This window comes from Scyliorhinus canicula, chromosome 4 (assembly GCF_902713615.1).
Source record: "Scyliorhinus canicula chromosome 4, sScyCan1.1, whole genome shotgun sequence".
NCBI lineage: Eukaryota > Metazoa > Chordata > Chondrichthyes > Carcharhiniformes > Scyliorhinidae > Scyliorhinus > Scyliorhinus canicula.
The window spans coordinates 91,856,434-91,878,051 of record NC_052149.1 but is presented as its reverse complement, the minus strand read 5'-3'; the positions used below and the strand labels follow the sequence as shown (position 1 = coordinate 91,878,051).

The 21,618-nt window shown below is 44.8% G+C and overlaps 1 protein-coding gene across 2 annotated transcripts in view; it reads left to right on the top strand.

The window, feature by feature from the left end:
• The window catches only part of camsap2a (calmodulin regulated spectrin-associated protein family, member 2a), a 233,623-nt gene that overhangs the window by 2,277 nt on the left and 209,728 nt on the right, over positions 1–21,618 (top strand). For both annotated transcript variants that reach the window (XM_038794806.1, XM_038794807.1), the window contains exon 2: positions 18,196–18,455. In XM_038794806.1, coding sequence (XP_038650734.1) covers positions 18,196–18,455 — 260 coding nt within the window. The remainder of the gene's footprint in view (positions 1–18,195; positions 18,456–21,618) is intronic.

Sequence of the window (21,618 nt, the reverse complement as noted above, 5' to 3'; positions counted from 1 at the left end):
TCGATGAAATCATAATTGATCAACTCTGCATATCAGTGTCCTTTGACATACTACTTACCCCTGTTCTGCCATTCACACATTCTGATCCCTTAATGTGCCACTATAGACACAGTTCTTAGTCATTATCACCACCATTTACATTCCCTTTGCCTTTTTGTCCATGACATCTTTGTCTATCTCCTCTATCCAGCCTCACTGCTCCATGCCCCCCTCCCACAACAATATAAATCTCATCCTATTTCCAGTTCTCTCTAGCATTGACAAAGAGTCATCCAGACTCAAAATGTTAGCTCCGTTCTCTCTCCACAGATGCTGTCAGACCTGCTGAGATTATCCAGCGTTTTCAGTTTTTGTCCGCATATCATCCCTTGGCCAATCACCAATTTAAAATGTGCCCTTTTTTGTAAACCAGCATAAAGCTTGTAAAATTGCCATGTTTTGGTTGACTCTGTTTTAAAACATTCACCAGAACAAAAATAAAATGGGGTGACATATTTACTTTTCTGTGTCAGTAGTTATGTCACCTTTTGTTATCTCATGTTTAGCCACTTCATGCTTTTTGACATTTTCTTTCAAAATTCCAACTCTGGTCAACAAGTCACTTGATCACATTTCACAGTTTGTTATCATTCGCACTCTACTCTCTGGTAACTGTGCAGTAAAACTGATTTCATGATTGCTTTCACTTCTGGGGTCTGAGTTTGAATATGCATCTCACTGTTGGGATGCTTCTGCCCTCTGTTAGTTGTGTGTAAACTACGTTTGCATACTGTCATCTTAGTCCTAGTCCTTGTCCAAAATTGTTTGGCACAAATGAGCACTAAATCATCATTCGTAGATCCTATGAAGATGGTCGAGGTTGAAAACGGTGGTATGTGTGTTTTTGTATGTGAGGTTAATGAAAAAGGAGGTACTTTTGATACAATGTAATCAAAAGAAGTAAGTCAGATATTTACTATCTGTAGTGGATATTTTATTTTAGTTATTCATTGCTGCATCATGGAGACACAGCTAATCAGCTAATTCCAACAGACAGACCGTGATAATTCTAATCTAATTGGCCATTTAAGTGCCTCACTTGGCCCAGGGGTGCCCAATGCCTTTCCTGCCACTGGTACAATCCCAATTGCAGCAGTTAAGTGACAGGCAGTGAGTGGGAGGGGTATAAAATTTCACCCAAAGATAAAACAATAATTGTGAGGGACATTACCTTAATATATCCATTTTGGTAGGAATAACAGCAAAAGGGATTATTATTTAAATGATAAAATATTAAAACATGCTGCTGTGCAGAGAGACCTGGGTGTGCTAGTGCATGAGCCGCAAAAAGTTGGTTTACAGGTGCAACAGGTGACTAAGAAGGCAAATGTAATTTTGTCCTTCATTGCTCGAGGGATGGAGTTTAAGACTAGGGAGGTTATGCTGCAATTGTATAAAGTGAATGAAGGAGCCTCAACTGCTTCACTGGGCAAGGAATTCCATAGATTCACAACCCTTTGGGTGAAGAAGTTCCTCCTAAACTCAGTCCTAAATCTACTTCCACACCTGAAGTATTGTGTTCAGTTTTGGTCTCCTTATCTGAGAAAGGATGTACTGCCGCTGGAGGGTGTGCAGAGGAGATTCACAAGGTTAATCCCAGAGCTGAAGGGGTTGGATTACGAGGAGAGGTTGAGTAGACTGGGACTGTACTCATTGGAATTTAGAAGAATGAGGGGGGATCTTATAGAAATATATAAAATTATGAAGGGAATAGATAGGATAGATGCAGGCAGGTTGTTTCCACTGGCGGGTGAAAGCAGAACTAGGGGGCATAGCCTCAAAATAAGGGGAAGCAGATTTAGGACTGAGTTTAGGAGGAACTTCTTCACCCAAAGGGTTTTGAATCTATGGAATTCCTTGCCCAGTGAAGCAGTCGAGGGTCCTTCATTAAATGTTTTTAAGATAAAGATAGATAGCTTTTTGAAGAATCAAGGGATTAAGGGTTATGGTGTTTGGGTCAGAAAGTGGAGCTGAGTCTACAAAAGATCAGCCATGATCTCATTGAATGGTGGAGCAGACTCGAGGGACCAGATGTCCTTCTCCTGCTCCTACTTCTTATGGTCTTAATATAGACTGGACAAATCAAATCGGCACAGGTAATCCTGGAAGATGAGTTTGTGGAATGCTTTTGTGAGTTTCCGAGAACAAATATGTTGTGGAATAATTTAGGGATAAATTATTTTATTTTATATATAGCATTGTGTGATGAGGAAGGGTTAAGTTGGAATTTCCGAGTGATGGATTTCCTGGGAAAAAGTGATCACAATACAATTAAATTCCATGCTAAATTGAGAGCAATATGCTTGAGTTCAGAACCACAGTCTTAATTTGAAACAAAACCAATGACGTAGGTATGAGGGGACTACTGCCGACTGTCAAGTAGAGGGCAGAACGGTAGCATAGTGGTTAGCACAATTGCTTCACAGCACCAGGGTCCCAGGTTCGATTCCCAGCTTGGGTCACGGTCTGTGCGGCGTCTGCACGTTCTCCCCGTGTGTATGTGGGTTTCCTCCGGATGCTCCGGTTTCCTCCCACAGTCCAAAGATGTGCAGGTTAGGTGGAGTGGCCATGCTAAATTGCCCCTTAATGTCCAAAATTGCCCTTTGTGTTGAGTGGGGTTACTGGGTTATGGGGATAGGGTGGAGGTGTGGGCTTGGCTAGAGTGCTCTTTCCAAGAGCCAGTGCAGACTCGATGAGCCGAATGGCCTCCTTCTGCACTGTAAATTCTATGGTTCTATGACAAATAGACGGAAATGTATGGAGATAAATAAACAGTGGAAACATTTAGTGAACTTATTCAAAATGTCCAACAAAAATTCATTCCATTAAAAACAAAAATGCAGTGAGAAAGATCCATTGCGGCCTACTAGGGAAGTAAAGAACAGTATTTGTTTAATAGAAGAGGTTCATGATATTGTGAATAATATAGTAGGCTTGAGAATTGAGAGTTTTAGAAACCAGCAATGGGCAAATAAGTTGACAAAGCGAAAAAATAATAACAGTAAACTAACTAGGAATATGAAAACAGATCGGAAGAGCTTTTACAAGTATATAAAAAGGAGAGTAGCTAAAATAAACATTGGTCCTTTTGAATCAGATACAGGAGAAATTAACAGGGGGAATGAGGAAATGATAGAGACATTGAATTAATATTTTGTGTCTGCCTTCACAAGAGAGACAAAATGCATGACAGAATTAGGGGGTAAACAAGGGTTCCAAAAGAGCTTGTGATGTCAGGGATGGACTCATTATCATTTGCCCAAATTCCCTGGATTCTAGAATGATCCCAATGAATTGGAAGTTAACAAATGTTACACTGCGATTCAAAAAGGAACTCAAGACCAGTTAGCCTGATTGGCAGTCATCAGGAAAATTGGAATCTATGCTTAAGAAGTCTTGAGACTGCACTTTGACTATCTGATCATACTATGATTTTCAATGTACTGATCAAAAAGGGAAATCATGTTTGAAAAAGTTATTAGTTCTTTGAGGATGTAACTAGTAGGATAGATAGGAAGAGCCAGAAAGCATACTTAAATTTCCAAAAATGATGTGCGAAAGTGCCACATAAAAGGTTAATATACAAAATAAAGGCTCATGGAATTGGGGGGTAATATATTAGCATGGATAGAGGATTGGTTAATGGAAATGTAGTGAGGAAAGTGATGGACATGGGGAGCGGGATTCTCTGATTCTGAGGCTAAGTGTTGGCACTGTCTGAAACGCTGTCGCATTTCTAGACGCCGTCAACATGGCCTCAAGATCAGCAATTCTGGCCCCTACATGGGGCCAGCACGGCATTGGAGCTACCCACGCCGCTCCAGCTGCTGATCCCGGCATCAACTGGGCACCGCAAGGTCCGCGCAGGTGCAATGGCGCGGCGCCCATGCGCAGTGGCTCCCTCATCGGCACCAGCCCCGATGCAACATGGTGTAGGGCTACAGGGCTGGTGCTAAAGAAAGGAGGCCCCTAGCCCGTGAGGCTGGCGCGCCACTCGGTGGGTGCCTATCGCGGGCCAGGCCACAACGGAGGCCCACTTCCACGCCGAGGTCCTGCCGGCTGAGAGCAGATTAAAACGGCGCCGGCGGGACTTGGGTTCTTGGCTACGGCCGCTCGGCCCATCCTGGGCCGAGAATGGGGGGGGCTGCGTAGAACGGCCCCCGACCGGCGGTGCGCTGACCACGCCGGCGGCAATGGCGCCGATTCTCTGCAGAGCCGTTTCCCGCCAGCCCCCCCCTGGGGCTGCCGCTGCTGCTGCCCTCTTTCCCTATTGTTCTGCTAGGAAATCTAGAAAAGGCTGCCACCACCTGAAAAACCCCTGAACTGATACCCTTAGGGCAAATTTCATCCTTTCCAATTTGATAAACCCTCCCATATCATTGATCCAGGCCTCCACGCTTGGGGGCCTCGCATCCTTCCACTGAAGAAGAATCCTCCGCTGGGCTACTAGGGATGCAAATGCCAGAATACCGGCCTCTTTCGCCTCCTGCACTCCCGGCTCCCCTGCAACGCTGAATATCGCGAGCCCCCAGCCTGGCTTGACCCTGGATCCTACCACCCTCGACACCATGCTTGCTACCCCCTTCCAAAATTCCCTCAGCGCTGGGCATGCCCAGAACATATGGGCATGATTCGCGGGGCTCCCTGAGAACCTATTGTACCTGTCCTCGCCCCCAAAGAACTGACTCATCCTCGTCCCGGTCATATGAGCCCTTTGCCGCACCTTAAACTGTATGAGTGTGAGCCTCGCATCAGAAGAGGAGGAGTTCACCCTTCCTAGAGCATCCGCCCACATCCCCTCCTCAATCTCCTCACCCAGCTCCTCTTCCCATTTACCCTTTAGCTCCTTCACCGAGGCCTCGTCCATCTCCTGCATCACTTGGTATATTTCCTAAATCTTCCCCTCTCCAACCCACACCCCTGAGAGCACCTTGTCCTGGACCCCACGCGGGGGCAACAGCGGGAACCCCGTCACCTGCCGCCTGGCAAATGCCCTCACCTGCATGTATCTTAAGATGTTCCCCGGGGGGAGCCCGAACCTCCCCTCTAGCTCACCCAGGCTAGCAAACCTCCCATCTGAGAAGAGGAAGTCCTAAAACTAGATGATAAACTGTGGTGGTGAGAGACTTAAATGTGGTGGGATTGGAAGAGCAAAGATTGACTGACAAGAGGCGATGGAGAAAGGTAATCAATCAGCATTGCGGCAACCCCAAGTAAAATGGGAGAAGCCAAAAGAAGAGGAGGAGGATTAATTAACGGACGGGTCTATTGCTCTTCAATCCGAAGAGGATGATTAGTTAATGGACAGGTAGAAGACCGTGCGGGTAAGCAGAGCATTTTGAAATTGGCAGGTTGTGGAATGCTACAAGTACTGCAGTAGCATTCAGATATTTACAATCTATGTTAATCACTGAAACGAAGAGACTGAAAGTAATGTATCCAAGTTTGCTAATGATGCAAAGCTGGGTGGGGATGAAAGCTATGAGGAGGACACAGATTATAAATATATACAGACCGATTAAGTGACTGCTCAACAAGGTAGCCGGTGAAGTATAATGTGGGGAAGTACAAGATTATTCAGTTGGTGACCAGAATAGGAAAGTAGAATGTCTTTTAAAAGGCATGAAACTTTTAAATATTAATGTTCAGAGATACTTGGGTGTATTCATACAAGGAACACATGAAGTTTGTATGCTGTACACCAAAGATTTAGGAAGATGAATGGCATATTGGCCTTTAATGTAAAGGGACTGGATTCCAAGAACAACCAAGTCTTGCTACAATTATATATGGCTTCGGTGAGCTCACACCTGAATTACTGTCTCTAACTAAGGAAGGATATATTTGTCCTCCAGGCAGTACAGCGAAGGATCACTGCATCAGTACCTGGGATTAGAGTGTTGTCCTCTGATGAGATGCTGAGTTAATTGGGTCTACACTTTCTGGAGTTTGGAAGAATGAGAGGTGATCTTAATGAAACATACAAGATTCTGAAGGTGCTTGGCAGGGTGGACAGAAAGGCGTTGTTTAAGCTGGCTGGGGAATCTAGAGCACGGTGGCACAGCCTCTTAATAAGGGGTCGGTCAATCATTTAGGATTGATATGAGGGATATCTTCATTCAGAAGGTTGTGAATTGTTCGAATTCTCTACCAAAGAGGGTCATGGATGCTCCACTAATGGGTGTATTCAAAGTTGTGGTGGACAGAGTTTTAATGTGCAGGGTAGGTGAATTAGCCAAGCTAAATTGCCCCTTAATTGAAACATTTTTAAAAATACTTTAACCACTAGTTCTGGACTCCCTCACCATTGGGAACATTCTTTCTGAATCTAACCTGTCTAATCCTGTTGGAGTTATGAGACTCCCTCTCACTCTTCTGAACTCCAATGCACATTATCCTAACCAACTTAGTCTCTCCTCATATGACAGTCCCGCCATCCCAGGAATCAGCCTGGTAAACCTTTGTTGCACTCCCTCCACAGCAAGAACATCCTTCCTCAGATAAGGACACCAAACCTGTACGCAGTACTCCAGATAATGCCTCACCAATGCCCTATACAATTGCAGTAAAACATCGCTCTTCCTATACTCAAATCTTCTCACTATGAAGGCCAACATACCATTTGCCTTCTTTAATATCTGTTGTACCTGCACGCTTATTTTCATCAACTGATGCACGAGGACATCAAGGTCTCATTGAGTATCCACCTTGCTCAATTTTCACCCATTCAAATAATCATCTGCCATCCTATTTTTGTTACCAAAGTGGATAACCTCACATTTATCTACATTATACTGCATCTGCCATGCGTATGCACACTCGCACATCCCGTCCAAATTCTTCTGAAACATCTCTGCATCCTCCTCACAACTCGCCCTCCCACCCAACTTTGTATCATCTGAAAATTTGGCGATAATACATTTAGTTCCCTCGTCCAAATCATTAATATATAATGCGAACAGTTGGGTTCTTAGCACAGATCCTTGTGGTACCCCCACGAGTCACTGCCTGCCAATCAGAAACAGACTGGTTTATTCCAACTTTTTGCTTCCTGTTTGCTAACCAGCTATCTATCCATCTCAAGACACACTACCCATCATTCCATGCACTTTAACTTTACATGGTGATCTGCTATGCGAGACCTTGTTGAAAGCCTTCTGGAAGTCTAAAGAAATCACATCCACTGGTTCTCCCGCTCAACTCTACTCGTTGCATCTTCAAAGAATTCTAATAGATTTGTCAAGCATGATTTCCCTGTCGTAAACACATGCAGACTTTGTCTGATTACACCACTGCTTTCCACATTAACATTTCTTAAACAACCGCGCAGGCCGATGCATGCAAAACACCTAAGCGAACAAAAAACAGAAAACAACGTCCCCAACAACCACTTGCCCTATTCCTTAATTACCCATATACTAAGTTCCCTGTCCTTATCTAACATTGCCATGCCTCCTGTTTTCCTCTCTTTGCTCCCCTCCCATTTTCCCCTCACCCCCTTACTGCTGACGTTCGATTTTCCGTGAAGAAATCAATGAACGGATGTCATCTCCGGGCGAAGCCCTGAATTGATCCTCTCAAGGCGAACTTGATTTTTTTCCAGACTGAGAGAACCTGTCATATTGCTGACCCACACTCCTGCCTTCAGGAGCTCCAAGTCCTTCCATCCCAGAAAAATCCGTCTCCGAGCCACGAGGGAAGAGAAGGCCAGGACATCGATCCCCCCCCCCCAACCCCTTGGCCCCCAGATCTTCCAATACCCCAAATATTGCCAGTTCTGAACTCTTTGAGTTACCCTCCCTTCCAGGACTTCTGACATAACCTCCGTGAATCCCTGCCAGAATCCACATAATTTTGGACATGTCCAAACCATATGTACATGGTTTGCCAGGCTACCCCCACACCACCCACATCTGTCCTCCACCTCCTCAAAGAACCTGCTCATCCAGGCTGCCTTCATGTGGGCCCTGTGGACCACCTTGAACTGGATCAAGCTAAGTCTGACACAAGACGAGGATGAATTGACTCTCTTCAAGGCTTTTTCCCACAGTTCAATTTCCAGCTCTCTTGCCACTCCCTCTTCCTCTCTCTGATAGGGGCCCCTTCCCACTCCATCAACTCCTTGTATATCTCCGAAACCCTTCCCTCTCCAACCCCTGTTTTTGACATCACCTTGTCCTGTAGTCCCCTCAGGGGGAGGTGAGGAAAGATCGAAACCCCAGATATCTAAAACTCCTCTCAGCCACTTTAAAAGGTCCCTCAGTCTCTATTCCTGCCCCTGTCCCTGGATCACGAACACCTCGCTCTTTCCCATATTTAACTTGTAACCTGAAAATCGCCCAAATTCTCCTAGTACATCCATGATTTTGGCCATACCCCACAGGGTCTGTGACATAGAGCAGCAAGTCGTCCACATAGAAATCCTGTGCTCCATCCCTGCTCACTATCCCCTGCCAGGCATGTTCTGAAAGTTACAGGGAAAGCTTTGGAAGTAAACCAAGAAGGCCATGAAAGTTGCCACCAAGGCAGGCTTTGGGGAAAAAAGGGTTCCGAACAAATGACCCTACCAGAATAAAAATTGCTTTGTCTGCCTGTGAAAATGGCATGAGACTGCATGTTCTGTTATAGTGTTGTTTAATGGGAACTAGTGTGTTAGGGTTAAGAAACGGCATGTAATCTGTTATTGTTACGGTTGAAGTGTAAAAGTTTAAATATTATTTTATTTTAATAAAGTTTGTTTTTAAAATAACCGAGCCCTAATTCTGATATTATCATTCTTGGAACAAATTGATCTTTCCACACCGTCTTAAAGCCACTGTTGAGAGCTGACCAGGCATCTGTAACACTATCTAATAATAATCATTGTAAGCCCACTGATTCCCATAGCTACCTCAACAACACTTCATCACACCCTGCTTCCTGTAAGGACTATTCCAATCTTCCAGTTTCTCCACCTCTGTTGCATTTGTTCTTCCACAAAGGCACTTCTAATGTTTCTTATATTTTCCTCAACTGAGGATTTCCCCTCCACTATGGATGATAAGGCCCTCAGCCGTGTCTGACCCATTTGCCATACTTCTGCAGCCACTCCTTCACCTGTCTCCTAGAACTACGAGAGATTTCCTCTTATCATAGAATTCCTACAGTACAGAAGGAGGCCATTCAGCCCATCAAGTCTGCACCCACCCTCTGAAAGAGATGCCTATTATGGTTCACTCCCCCTCCCTGTCCCCAGGGGCTGGTTTAGCTCACTGAGCTAAATCCCTGGCCTTTAAAGCAGACCAAGCAGGCCAGCAGCACGGTTCGATTCCTGTACCAGCCTCCCCGGACAGGCGCCGGAATGTGGCGACTAGGGGCTTTTCACAGTAACTTAATTGAAGCCTACTCGTGACAATAAGCAATTTTCATTTTCATAACCCCACCTCATCGACGCATCCATGGACACTAAGGGGCGATTTAGCATGACCAATCCACTTAATCTGCACATCTTTGGACTCACTTTCTACCCCATCAACCACATTCAAACAATCATTCTCTGCTATCTTCAGCACGATGCCACCTTCAAATACATCTTCCATTCCCCTCCCCGGCTGCATTCTGAAGGGACTATTCCTGTCCACTTGTTTTACACCACAAATTTCTCATCCCTTCCCATGGTACCTTCCCATGCAATCTCCCTTTTACCTGCTTTCTCCATATTGTTCAAGGTCTTTGCAGGTGAAGCAGTTATTTATCTTTACTTTTTCCAAGTTAGTAAACTGTATTCGCTGCAGTGTCCTCTGCATTGGCGTCAGACTGGGTGACTGCTTTGTGGAAGCCCCTCGGCTAGCATGACCCTGAGCTTGCCATTTTAATTCACCACCTTGCTGTCATGCTCACATCCTTGTCCTCTGCCTGCTGTTCCAGTGATGCTCAATGCAAGCTTGAAGAACAGCAGTCTATTTTCTGATCAGGGACTTTACAGCCTTCTGGACTCGACATTGAGTTCAACAGCTTCAGAGAATAAAATTTGTCATCTGTTTTGATTAGCTTCCCCCCTGTCCCCCTTTTCCCAAATCTTGTTTTTGCTTTCAAATGCAGTGGTTAATTATTCTGCCATCAACACCTTCTCTGGACTCATACTTTGTTTTTTAACGACAGCCATGTCTTTGCATTTTGTTCCATTACATCTTTCTTATTTAATCTCCCACTTGTTTTCTGGGTTGCCGGTGTCCCTCTCTCGGGGGAGGCTGGGGACCCCTCACCTTGTGGCCCCACCGACCTGCTCGTTTGCTGCTCCCGTCCCTTACCGCAATTCCTGGTGGCCCGGCAGCCTCTCGAGCTGATGCTTCCTGGCATTTTTGTTGTTCATACTATTGTTGAGGGCGAGGGGATGTTTAAGTCTGATTTTTGCGGGCTAAATTCAGCCAAAAGTGCCTATTCTGTTGTATGGGAGCGAGCCACCTGATGTGCGACTACTCAGCACATCCCCGTCACCGGAATCAAAACTTGTTTAATGTCCAACTGGATGCTATAATGCCAGAGCTTGAATACTGGAAGGATGAATCTTAAATGAACGCAACACATTTTTCTTGTTCACAATCTATCTTACTCTGCGTGCTTGTTCCCTTAATTGGAGAAAATGTGGTCCAAACGTAGTTGGAGATGGACACTGAGGAGAAATGAAAGAATTTGCATTTTTAAAAAAAAGGCTAATTAAAAATAGTGGCATTAAAACTGAACATAAGTTTTTAAAAGATTTAATGTATCCAATTAAAATTTGACATTATGGAAGAGTTGAATACAATTCCCTGCAAACCTCTTTGCCACAATGAATTCCGAATTATAGTTCTAAGTGTTTCAGCCCCATTTAAAATATGTATTATTTCACAGATTATTATTTTCTGGCTGCACTGAAATTAAAATGTACTGTACAGCTGCAAGTTGGCCATAGGCCGGCTAAGTGAAATGTTATATGATGCAAATAACAAATTGATAACTGGGGATGTATCCTCGGGGGCGGGGGGGGGGGGGGGGGGGGGGGGGGAATAATGTATTTGGGGAACAAATAGAAATGTTACAACATGGCTTCAGTGTGACTGCTGGAAGACAGCAGTTGTTCTGATGGTTTGTGTACCATTTCAATGTAATTATATTTCCCAATAAACTAGTGCTGTTGTGTTAGTTCTGAGTGCCATTTCATCCTTACTGTATTTCTAAGCAAAGTGTACTCAGGAATGTGCAGTGCTTGCTTTTGGTCACAAAGTGCACTATGTCCCAGTTAGAATTGGAACAGTACAGCACAGAACAGGCCCTTCGGCCCTCGATGTTGTGCCGAGCAATGATCACCCTACTCAAGCCCACGTATCCACCCTATACCAGTAACCCAACAACCCCCATTAACCTTATTTTTTAGGACACTAAGGGCAATTTAGCCTGGCCAATCCACCTAACCTGCACATCGTTGGACTGTGGGAGGAAACCAGAGCACCAGTTATTTTGATTGAGGAGCTAAGGTTGACTGAAATGACTCTCTGAAGCTAAATCATTTTCCAATTATATAGATATGGGATACTATCTTGTCAAACAATGAGCAATAGGGTCAACGTCAGTTGCTTTGTTATAATTGGAAAAAATATTGTTTCTCAAAAATAAACTTGCATTCTGCTGAAATGAGATTTACATGAAAACATATGAAATAGGAGCAGGATTAGACCACTCAGCCCCTTGAGCCTGCTATCCCATTCAATAAGATCTGATTGTAACCTCAACCCCACATTCCTGTCAACCACTGATAACCTTTCACCCTTTTGTTAATCAAGAATCTATCTAGATGTGCCTTAAAAAATATTCCAAGACGCTGTTTCCACTGCCTTTTCAAGAAGAGGGATTCAGTGACTCAACCTTATGAAAAAATACTTCTCATCTGTCTTAAATGAGCGACCCCTTATTTTAAAAAAGTGATTCCTAGTTCTAGATTCTCTGACACGGGAAACACCCAGTCAATATCCCATAAAGGTTTCAATCAAGTTGCCTCTTAATCTTCTAGACCAGTGCCTCTCAAACTATCTGATGTGGCGGACCGGCAGTTTTGTTTTCAATGTGCCAGGGACCGGTGAGCGAAACAAGCCAATCCAGGATGACTGTCTCTTTTCTGGAAACACTCCACGTACTGGCAGACGATGGCTCGCGTACCGGCACCAGTACGCGTACCACACTTTGAGAAGCACTGTTCTAGACTGTAGTGGATACAAGCCTAACGTCTCCAACCTTTACTCATAAGACAACCCACCCAGTCCTGGCATTAGTTTAGTGTGAAGTTTTCATCTCCAATTTTCCAATGAATATGGAATTGTGTTGTAAGTAGACATCATTTATCTCAAAGTGTAAGACACTACTTCCTAGATCTTGGTTTTTGATTTTTTTTTATCAAAGGCCTCAGTAGTTTGGAGTTATTTACAGAGCTGGGAGAATGGAATAGAATTGGTTCTTTTTGCACTTTATTTAAGGGAGCTGGATTTTCTCCCCAAAGAAGTGTTAGTGAAGCTGTTCATTGTCATTCAATAAACTTTCAAACTTTTGCTTGCTTTCATGTTAACCATTCCTTCTAAAGTTTTTCTGTAGCATTATATAATATTGCAATGCTGCAAATAGGATGGTGAGTTCGAGCCTATTGTCTGCTTAATGACAAGAATCAAAGTTTGACATGTTTATCTTTTTTTATATACGTTATATAAATATGAGATTATAGAGAAATTAAATCATAGGTTTTTATAAACTTGGTCAGTGGATGTAATAGCAGCCCAGAGTTGGAAAATTAATTCTATTTTGTGTGCTCACACAATCAAAGAATTTACAGTGCAGAAGGAGGCCATTCAGCCCATAAGAGTCTTGGAAAGAGCACCCTACTTAAGCCAAAGCCTCCACCCCATCCCCGTAACCCAGTAACCTAATCTTTTAGACACTAAGGGGTAATTTATTATTATTAATTAGCATAGCCAATCCACCTAACCTGCACATCTTTGGATTGTGGGAGGAAACTGGAGCACCCGGAGGAGACCCATGCAGACACAGAGAGAAAGTGCAAAGCACACAGACAGTCACCCAAGGCCGGAATTGAACCCGGGACCCTGGAACTGTGCCACTGTACCGCCTCTGCTTTGGAAATGATGTGAAAGCCATGGAGAAGGTGCAGCAATGAACCCACTAAGACGACATTTTGAATGAGAGGCTTTAGTCAAATGAAGAAACTGGATAATTGTATTGGACCGGAGAAGGTTCAATGAGATCTAATTAAGCTGTTCAAGATAATGAAAGGCGTTGATAGTTGTGAGGGAAAAATGTTTCCACTGGCCAGTGCTTCATAACCAGAGGTCATCTTCTTAGGCAGTCCCTTAGGATCAAGGAACCTGCTTCCACTCCGGCTTGATGAATTCTGGGATGGCGGTGATCTGCAGGTGGTGCTTTAAGGGTTAGGTTAGATGGGTTGTTGGAGGTTTTCACTCCCTCCAATGCCTCGACTTTGTCTCTTCACATTCCCGATGAAGTCTCCCGATGTGTTGGGTGCTTTCCCATTTTGGTCATTCACAAGCCAGGGTCTCCCAAGAGTCAATGGGTATGTTTCACCTCTTCAGCGATGCTTTGAGGACATTCTTAAAGTGTTTCCATTGTCTTCCTGGGCGTCCCCTGCTGTGACTGAGTTCTGAGCAGAGCAATTGCTTGAAGAATCTGGTCTCAGACATGCGAACGGCATGTCCTGTTGAGTGCAGCAGGTTTTGAGTAATTAGTGGCCAGTTGGGCAAGCCGGCTTGGGAGAGGACGCTGCTGTTGGACCACATTTCTTGCCACTCGATTTGAAGGATCTTGTCTGCGGAGTGAAGTGCTCCGGAGGGTAAACGCCTCCATTTTGTGCGTGAGGTTGCGGCTGGCACAGTTGAAGGTAGTGTATAGGGTGCACCTTACAAGGCAAGGATGAACTGACTCTTTGAGGGGGTGGAGGATGTATGTGAGCGCTGTGGTAGGAACTCCGCAAACCATGTTCACATGTTTTGGTCCTGCCCGAAACAGGGGTATTGGAAGGAGGTTTTTCAGGTAATCTCGGGGGCGGTGCATGTGAGGTTCGAACCAGGGCCCCTAGAAGCCATTTCCAGGGTGTCAGACCAGCCTGGGCTGCAGGCGGGTGCTGGGGCAGATGTGTTAGCCTTCGCCTCGCTGATTGCCTGAAGGCGGGTCCTGCTGGGGTGGAGGTCGGCTTCTCCCTCCTGTGCCTCGGCTTGGTGGAGGGACTTGCTGGAATTTTTGACACTCGAGAAGATAAAGTTTGAGCTGAGGGGGAAGATCGAAGAGTTCTACTATTCATGGGGATTGTTTATCAAGCACTTTCAAGAATTGGATGCCATCGAACACTGCGGGGGAGGGGGAAGGTGGGCTGAGTATATTGTTTACTGTTTATTTTGTATGGGATGACTGCGGACTCTTTTTTTTTGGTGTTTTTTTGCTTTGTTGTATTTGGAATGTAGGGGTGGTGTTTAGGTTTGTATGTTGAAGGGGATGCTGGTTGGGAGATTGATTTTGTATTTATTGTCGGTTATCTTTTGTTGTGCATTTGAGGAAAATGTGGAAAATGAGAATAAAAAAAGGGATGCATTTTGTCGTCTGTGTTTGCCTTCGTCAAGATGAGGATTCCGAGATACAGAAAATGGTCCACATTTTCAGGATCTCTACAGGGAGAAGGGGTTTTATTGGTTGGATGAGGCCCTTGGTTTTCTGTGTGTTTAGTGAAAGAATTTTCTTACATCTCAAAGGAGTCGCCATTGGCCTGTGGCTCAGTTTCTGAATGAGCACTAACACACTCATTGCACATTGAAGCTCTGTGGTTGAGGTTGGAGTGGATTTGGTTTTGGATTGATGGTGGCTTAGGTTGAACAGTTTCCAGTTTGTTCTTTCGATTATCTGCTCACCTGTGGATAATTTGTCAGAGATGGGGTGCAGTCTTCGGCGATGATCAGCTAATGAGAATGATTGTCCAGCTAAGAAACTCCGTGCTGCAGGTCATGAGTTATCTGGGTTCTTTCATGGCTAATGAGCCAAATCCTAGATCCGCATCTTCAACCGCACACTTGGCAGATGTTTTTGGAAGGTGGGGTCAATCCTTGGACTTTAGATCACTGGTATTCCTTTCTCAAGTTTCTTTTCTGGGCCCCCTCGTGCCATCGGGTGCCCTCGAAGAATTGTGTCCCTTCAATAAGGAGGCTCCTCCAAGTAGGTTTCTTCTGAGCAAGGATCTCCCAGGCGTTGACGTCTATGCTGTATTTCTTGAGGTAAGCCTTCAGGGTGCCTTTGAAGCATTTACTTTCTTGTACTCTTGTTGGGAGCCTTCCTTGAGTTGGGCACAGAAGATTTGCATTGGCAGTCAGGGCTCAACATCCTAAATATGTGGCCAGCCCAGCGGAGTTGGTTTTGGATGATCATGGCCTTGATGCTGGCTCTTTCAAGGATGCTGGTGTTAGTACCTTTGTCCTCCCAGCTGATGCATTCATTGTACATCTCCAGGGCCTTGAGATGGCACCTGTATGACATTCAGGTTTCTGAGCCATATAGAAGAGTTTGGAGGACGTCTGTGTTGTACACGAGGGTCTTCGAGCCAGCACCAATGTCGCTGTCGTCAAAGAGTCTCATCTTTCAGCATCCAAAGGAGGTTCTCGTGGATTAGATCTGATATTGGATAATTGCATCAATGTCAGCCATAGGTGACAGGTGGCTCCACAGCTATGGGAAATGTTCCACGTTTTGTCGGGGTTCTCCATTGATCTTGAGAAACCAGATCTTTCCCTTGGGCACGTTGGTAAAGGACTTGAATCTTCTTGAGATTGAGGCTGAGGCCAATTATTTGTTATGCTTCTGCAAATGTGTCAACAACGGCTTGGAATTTCTCTTCTGAGAGAGTGGAGATGGTGATGTCATCTGCATACTGATGTTTCATGAACAATGTTGGTGTCATATTGTTGAATTTTATCCTGTTGAGGCTGAAAGGTTTTCCATCCAACCTGTAGACTATGTCCACTCCACTGGGAAGTTTGTTGTTGACAAGGTGAAGGATGGTGGCGATGGAGAAAGGGTAGGGGCAATGGCACATTCCTGCTTGACTCCAGTGTTGAGCTGGAAGGTTTCTGCCATATTTCCTGTTTGGCCTATTGATTATCTCCATGACTGTGGGTAATTTTTTGAGGTTGAGTATGGTATTGCAGGGGAGAAGATAGAAAGGTGAGTTGGTGCAAGGACCCCAGTTTTCACTGAAATAATGTTCCATTGATATGGACCTTGGCTTACATCTCATAATGGAGTAGGCGGAGAATGGTGACAAATTTCTGAGGGCCATCAAATTTCAGGAGGATACTCCATCAGCCTCATGGTTGACAGTCAAACACTTTTGGGAGGGTGAAATTCATGAACAGTGGTTGGTGCTGTTGCCCACAATTTGCCTGAATTTGCCAAGCAGTAAAGATCAGGGGCGGGATTCTCCGACCCCCCGCCAGGTCGGAGAATCGCTCGGGGCCGGCGTCAATCCCGCCCCCGCCGTGTCCCGAATTCTCCGCCACCCGAGATTCGGTGGGGGCAGGAATCGCGCTGCACCAGTCGGCGGGCCCCCCGCGGCGATTCTCCGGTCCGCGATGGGCCGAAGTCCCGCTGCTGACAAGCCTCTCCCGCCGGCGTGGATTAAACCACCTACCTTACCGACGGGAGCAGGTGGCACAGGCGGGCGCCGGGGTCCTGGGGGGGGGGGGGGGGGGGGGGGGCGTGGGTCGATTTGACCCCAGGGGGTCGGGCCCGCGATCGGGGCCCACCAATTGGCGGGCGGGCCTGTGCTGTGGGGGCACTCTTTTTCCTCCGCCTTTGCCATGGTCTTCACCATGGCAGGGGCAGAAGAGACCCCCTCCCCTGCGCATGCGCCGGGATGACGTCAGCAGCCGCTGACGCTCCGGCGCATGCATGGACTTATGCCGGCCGGCGAAGTTCTTTTGGTCCCGTCTGGCGTGGCACCAAAGGCCGTTAACGCCAGCCGGCACAGCGGGAACCACTGCGGCACGGGCCTAGCCCCTCAATGTGAGGGCTTGGCCCCTAAAGGTGCGGAGACTTCCGCACCTTTGGGGCGGCCCAACGCCGGAGTGGTTCACGCCACTGCAACACGATGGGACCCCCAGCCCCGCCGGGTAGGGGAGAATCCCGGCCCATATCTTTTGTGCCTCTCGATGGGCTAAAGCCACACTGTGATTCTGAAAAGTTTCCACGATCACTGAAACAGGCAGTTGAGGAGGATCCTTGCAATGATCTTCCTTGTGGCAGACAGTAGGAAGACTTGTTACTGCAATCTGACTTGTTTCCCTTCTTGAATATAGTCATGTCCACAGAGTCCCTGAGATCCTCTGGCAAACTCACCTCTTCCCAGATAAGGGATATGAGATTGAAAATTGATGTTTGTCATAAATCTAAGTTTGTCATCAAAAGAATGGTTGAGTTTTTTCTTTAGTTAAAGCAGAGTGTTGCTAGGGTATGGAATACTGAACCAGAAACCGTGGTGGATATAGAATATATAGTTGCTTTTAAAAAGAAGATGGATAAGTTTGAAAAAAATATCTGGAAAAGGTAGTTTATTTGGAATTGGTAGGGGAATGGAACGAAGAGGTTTGCTGTTTCCGAGAGCTTGCACAGGCATAATAGGCTGAATAGTCTCCTCCCATGCTGCAATACCGAATGCTCCAACTTTCAGCTGACTTTTCTGGATTGAACAACATATTGAAATGATAGAGGTAAATGGGTCTTTTTTGACAAGATTAAGGTCTTAAATGATCAACATACATTCTAGCACAGTATCAATTTCCTATGGTCTTCAGGTAGTCTGACATCACACACACTAAAAGAAATACAAAATTAGGCGTAATAAGATGTGTTATTTTTGTTCATTTTCCTTTCATTATACCTTGTATTCCATAATATTTCTTCATAGAGCATCAAGTAGAGTGAGAGATTACTGTTTTCATTGTGGAGAGAAGGCACTATTGGGAATATGTTCAAGAGTAAATAAAAAGGTATTCTGCTTGCAAAATAAAATGCTTTCCCGTTTTCTACCATTCTGCATGCACAACATTCTGACTTGCTTGCTTTTCATTTTTTTAAAAGATCATGTACCAGAGGAACTTGGAGAACCATTTTACACGGACCAGTATGAACAGGAACACATTAAGCCACCTGTTGTCAACCTACTTCTTTCTGCGGAGCTGTACTGTCGTGCTGGGAGCCTGATCTTGAAGAGCGATGCTGCCAAACCACTGCTGGGGCATGATGCAGTTGTCCAGGCCCTTGCACAGAAGGGACTTTATGTCACAGAGCAAGAGAAACTAGTGACAGAAAGAGATCTTCGCAAGAAACCTATTCAGATGGTGAGTGTTTGAAGTACTTTGCATTTGAGATGTTTCTTATAATGCTCTTTGGGTTCTTTCACTACGCCTTGTGGTTCAAGCTTTATGTGAAACATGTAGATTGGAATTTTTTCAACTTCACGAAACATTGTGCAGAATGAAAACCATTTGATAACTTGTGAACAAAAAAAAAAGCTGATTAGTTCTGTGCTGTACTGTTCTAATTCATATACATAAATTCGGATTTTTACATTGCTTTATTTGTTCTGAATTTAATTTCGCTTTAGCTTTGCAGTCTAGAACAGGGATCTACTTCCCGCGAAGCTTTAACATCTAATTTGCAGCTTTTCCACTTGGATTTCATTACCATGGATAAAGCTTGCAAAACTAAGTCATGAAATTTAAGAGCGGTGTTCTAACTATGGGGATGAAGGACAATCATTATGTTGCACCTTATGGTGACAAATGATTATTTTAATGTTCCAAATAAACATGTTTGAATGGTATAGTTACACATAGTTACAAAAACTGTCAGATTTTGTAGTTGCAACCACTATTGTTTCAAAGACAGCTTATTCTGAGTGTGCTCTTCGAAGCTTTATTATCACATTAGTAGTCAAAAACTTGTCTTTGTTATTTGCATCCTAAATTTTAAGTTAGTTTTAAAGATGACTTTATTGACAAAATTATAGTAAACAAAAACAAATAAAAAATATAAACTCCTGTTGGGTACATTTGAATTTCAATTTTTTTCTACTGGTACGTAAATTCTAACAAGTGGAAATATTAAATTTTCACCCAGTAGCTCCTAATAATTTTTATTTTCAGCAGATATTTTTCAAATGAGCTCTTCATGTGAAAAGGTTTGTCAACCCCTCGCCTAGGAGATTATTCAAATGAATACTTGCCTTATGACTGAGTTTCAGATGTTCCGGTAGGAATTGTGTGGTGACAGTTTCCAGTTCTTTGCTGTGATGAAGGTTAAGGCTGTGGAAGATGTCCTATATTTACAACTGACTAGACATTAACTCTTGTGTTGGGGTGGGGGAGGGGCATTGCTGGTTTGAAGTTGGGAAACCTGCGAGAAATGGCAGAATCTGATTAGAGCTGTTCTGACTCTGTTCCCACTCTACAGTCAGAGTAAGTGAGTGGCTGATGGCCTGCCTGTTAGATAGGCCATAGCCTAAAAATGGAGAGGAGCCGTAGAAGGTCAGGGAAGTGGAAGTGCGAGGAGGCAAGGGTTGGCGGGAGGGATGGGTGGAGGGTGGGGTTGTGCAGGAGGAGCAGAGTTTGGAAGTCAGCGGGTGATCATAGAATCATACAATTTACAGTGCAGAAGGAGGCTATTCAGCCCATCGAGTCTGCACCGGCCCTTGGAAAGGGCACCCTAATTAAGCCCACATCTCACCTCCACCCTATCCCCATAACGCCACCTAACCTTTTTTGGACATTAAGGGCAAATTAGCATGACCAATCCGCCGAACCTGCACATCTTTGGACTGTGGGAGGAAACCGGAGCACCCGGAGGGAACCCACGCAGACACGGTGAGAAAGTGCAGACTCCACAAGGACAGTGACCCAAGCCAGAATCGAACCTGGGACCCTTGAGCTGTGAAGCAACTGTGCTAACCAATGTGCTACCGTGCCACCCAGAGTCTGTGTCCTTTGGAGGTCTAAGGTCATGCGAAGGAGATGCAAAGGCAAAGGGTGGGTGATGTGGTTGGCCAAAGAAGGTAAACTGGATCCAGAATGGGCTGGTTTAGCACAGGGCTAAAGAGCTGATTCTTAAAGTAGACCCAGGCAGGCCAGCATCACGGTTCAATTCCCGTACCAGCCTCCCCGAACAGGGGCTGGAATGTGGCGACTAGGGGCTTTTCACAGTAACTTCATTTGAAGCCTACTTGTGACAATAAGCGATTTTCATTTCATTTTTCATTTCAAGTAAGTGGAAAGGGACTTGATTCATGATCAAGCAGTCTGCACCTCCCATGAACTGGCTGGTTTGTGAGGCCAGGAAATCTCAGCTGGTGGGCCTTGCCGGGTTTGCGTGATTTGTTAAGAATTGTCAAATAAAATGACAAAGAAAAAAAAAAAGGAAATCTCAGCTGGCTAGAGTTAACTTTAAAATGGTGGTTAAATATGAGGCTTACATCCTGTTTACAATATTTAAATTGCCAACCTGCCTCCTGCAAGTGAGCTGGCTGCCTGCACACCAGCCTCGTCCTTTAAAACAGGGGGTGGGACCTCCACATCCATATACTGATCGTCTTTTTGTTAGGCCTGTAGGTTTGACCCAACTCCATGAAAATCTGATTGTATATCTGTTCTTTTCATCTGATCCCAACAGCCTCTGCTGTATGGTCCTGACATCCAGTCTTCTGATTGGCAGAAACCCAAAGTTGTGGAATCGAGGCCTAGTAAGTTAGTAAACATCCTCACATTAATATGACCAAAGGTTTAACATGTTCTTTGCTGGCAGTTAATGAGCTGATATCTACACATAGGAAATAGATAACTTTCTAACACCGTACCAACACAGTCCAAAGATGTGTGGGATAGGTGGATTGGCCATGCTAAATTGCCCCCTAGTGTCAAAAAGGTTAAGTGGGGTTATTGGGTTATGGGGCTGAGGGTTGGAGACGTGGGCTTAAGTAGGGTGCTCTTTCCAGAAGCCGGTGCAGACTCGATGGGCCGAATGGCCTCCTGCACTGTAAATTCTAAGATACCCATTTTGGCCAGTTGGACTTTGGTTATGAAATTGTGCTGTTGGGTAATTGCTGAATGTGTTGGTATAAAATTCCTTCCACAACTGTTCCAACTAAAGTGTTAATCGGTTCATTTCAAATGGTTCACCATTTTAATTAAATAACAAAAGAAGGAATTTAATTGTATTCTATGCAGTTGTTTCAAGGCTGTTCTGTATCCTAAATACAATCATGGAAGGGAGGGGCTAAGGAGGTGAAGACAGGCCAAGAAATAGCTAATGGCCAAGAAAGGATATGGTGCAGATAACTGATGTGCTGTGACTTTGTCGGAACCTGAACACGTTACATTGACAACTGTTGTCAGACAAAGATGAAAAACAGTTGAGTTTTATTGATCATTTGACTGTGCTCGAGCTGTAGAGGTGACTGTATTAAGGTATTATTGTTTTTCTTTTTATTGGCTTTTAAGGTTTCAGTCT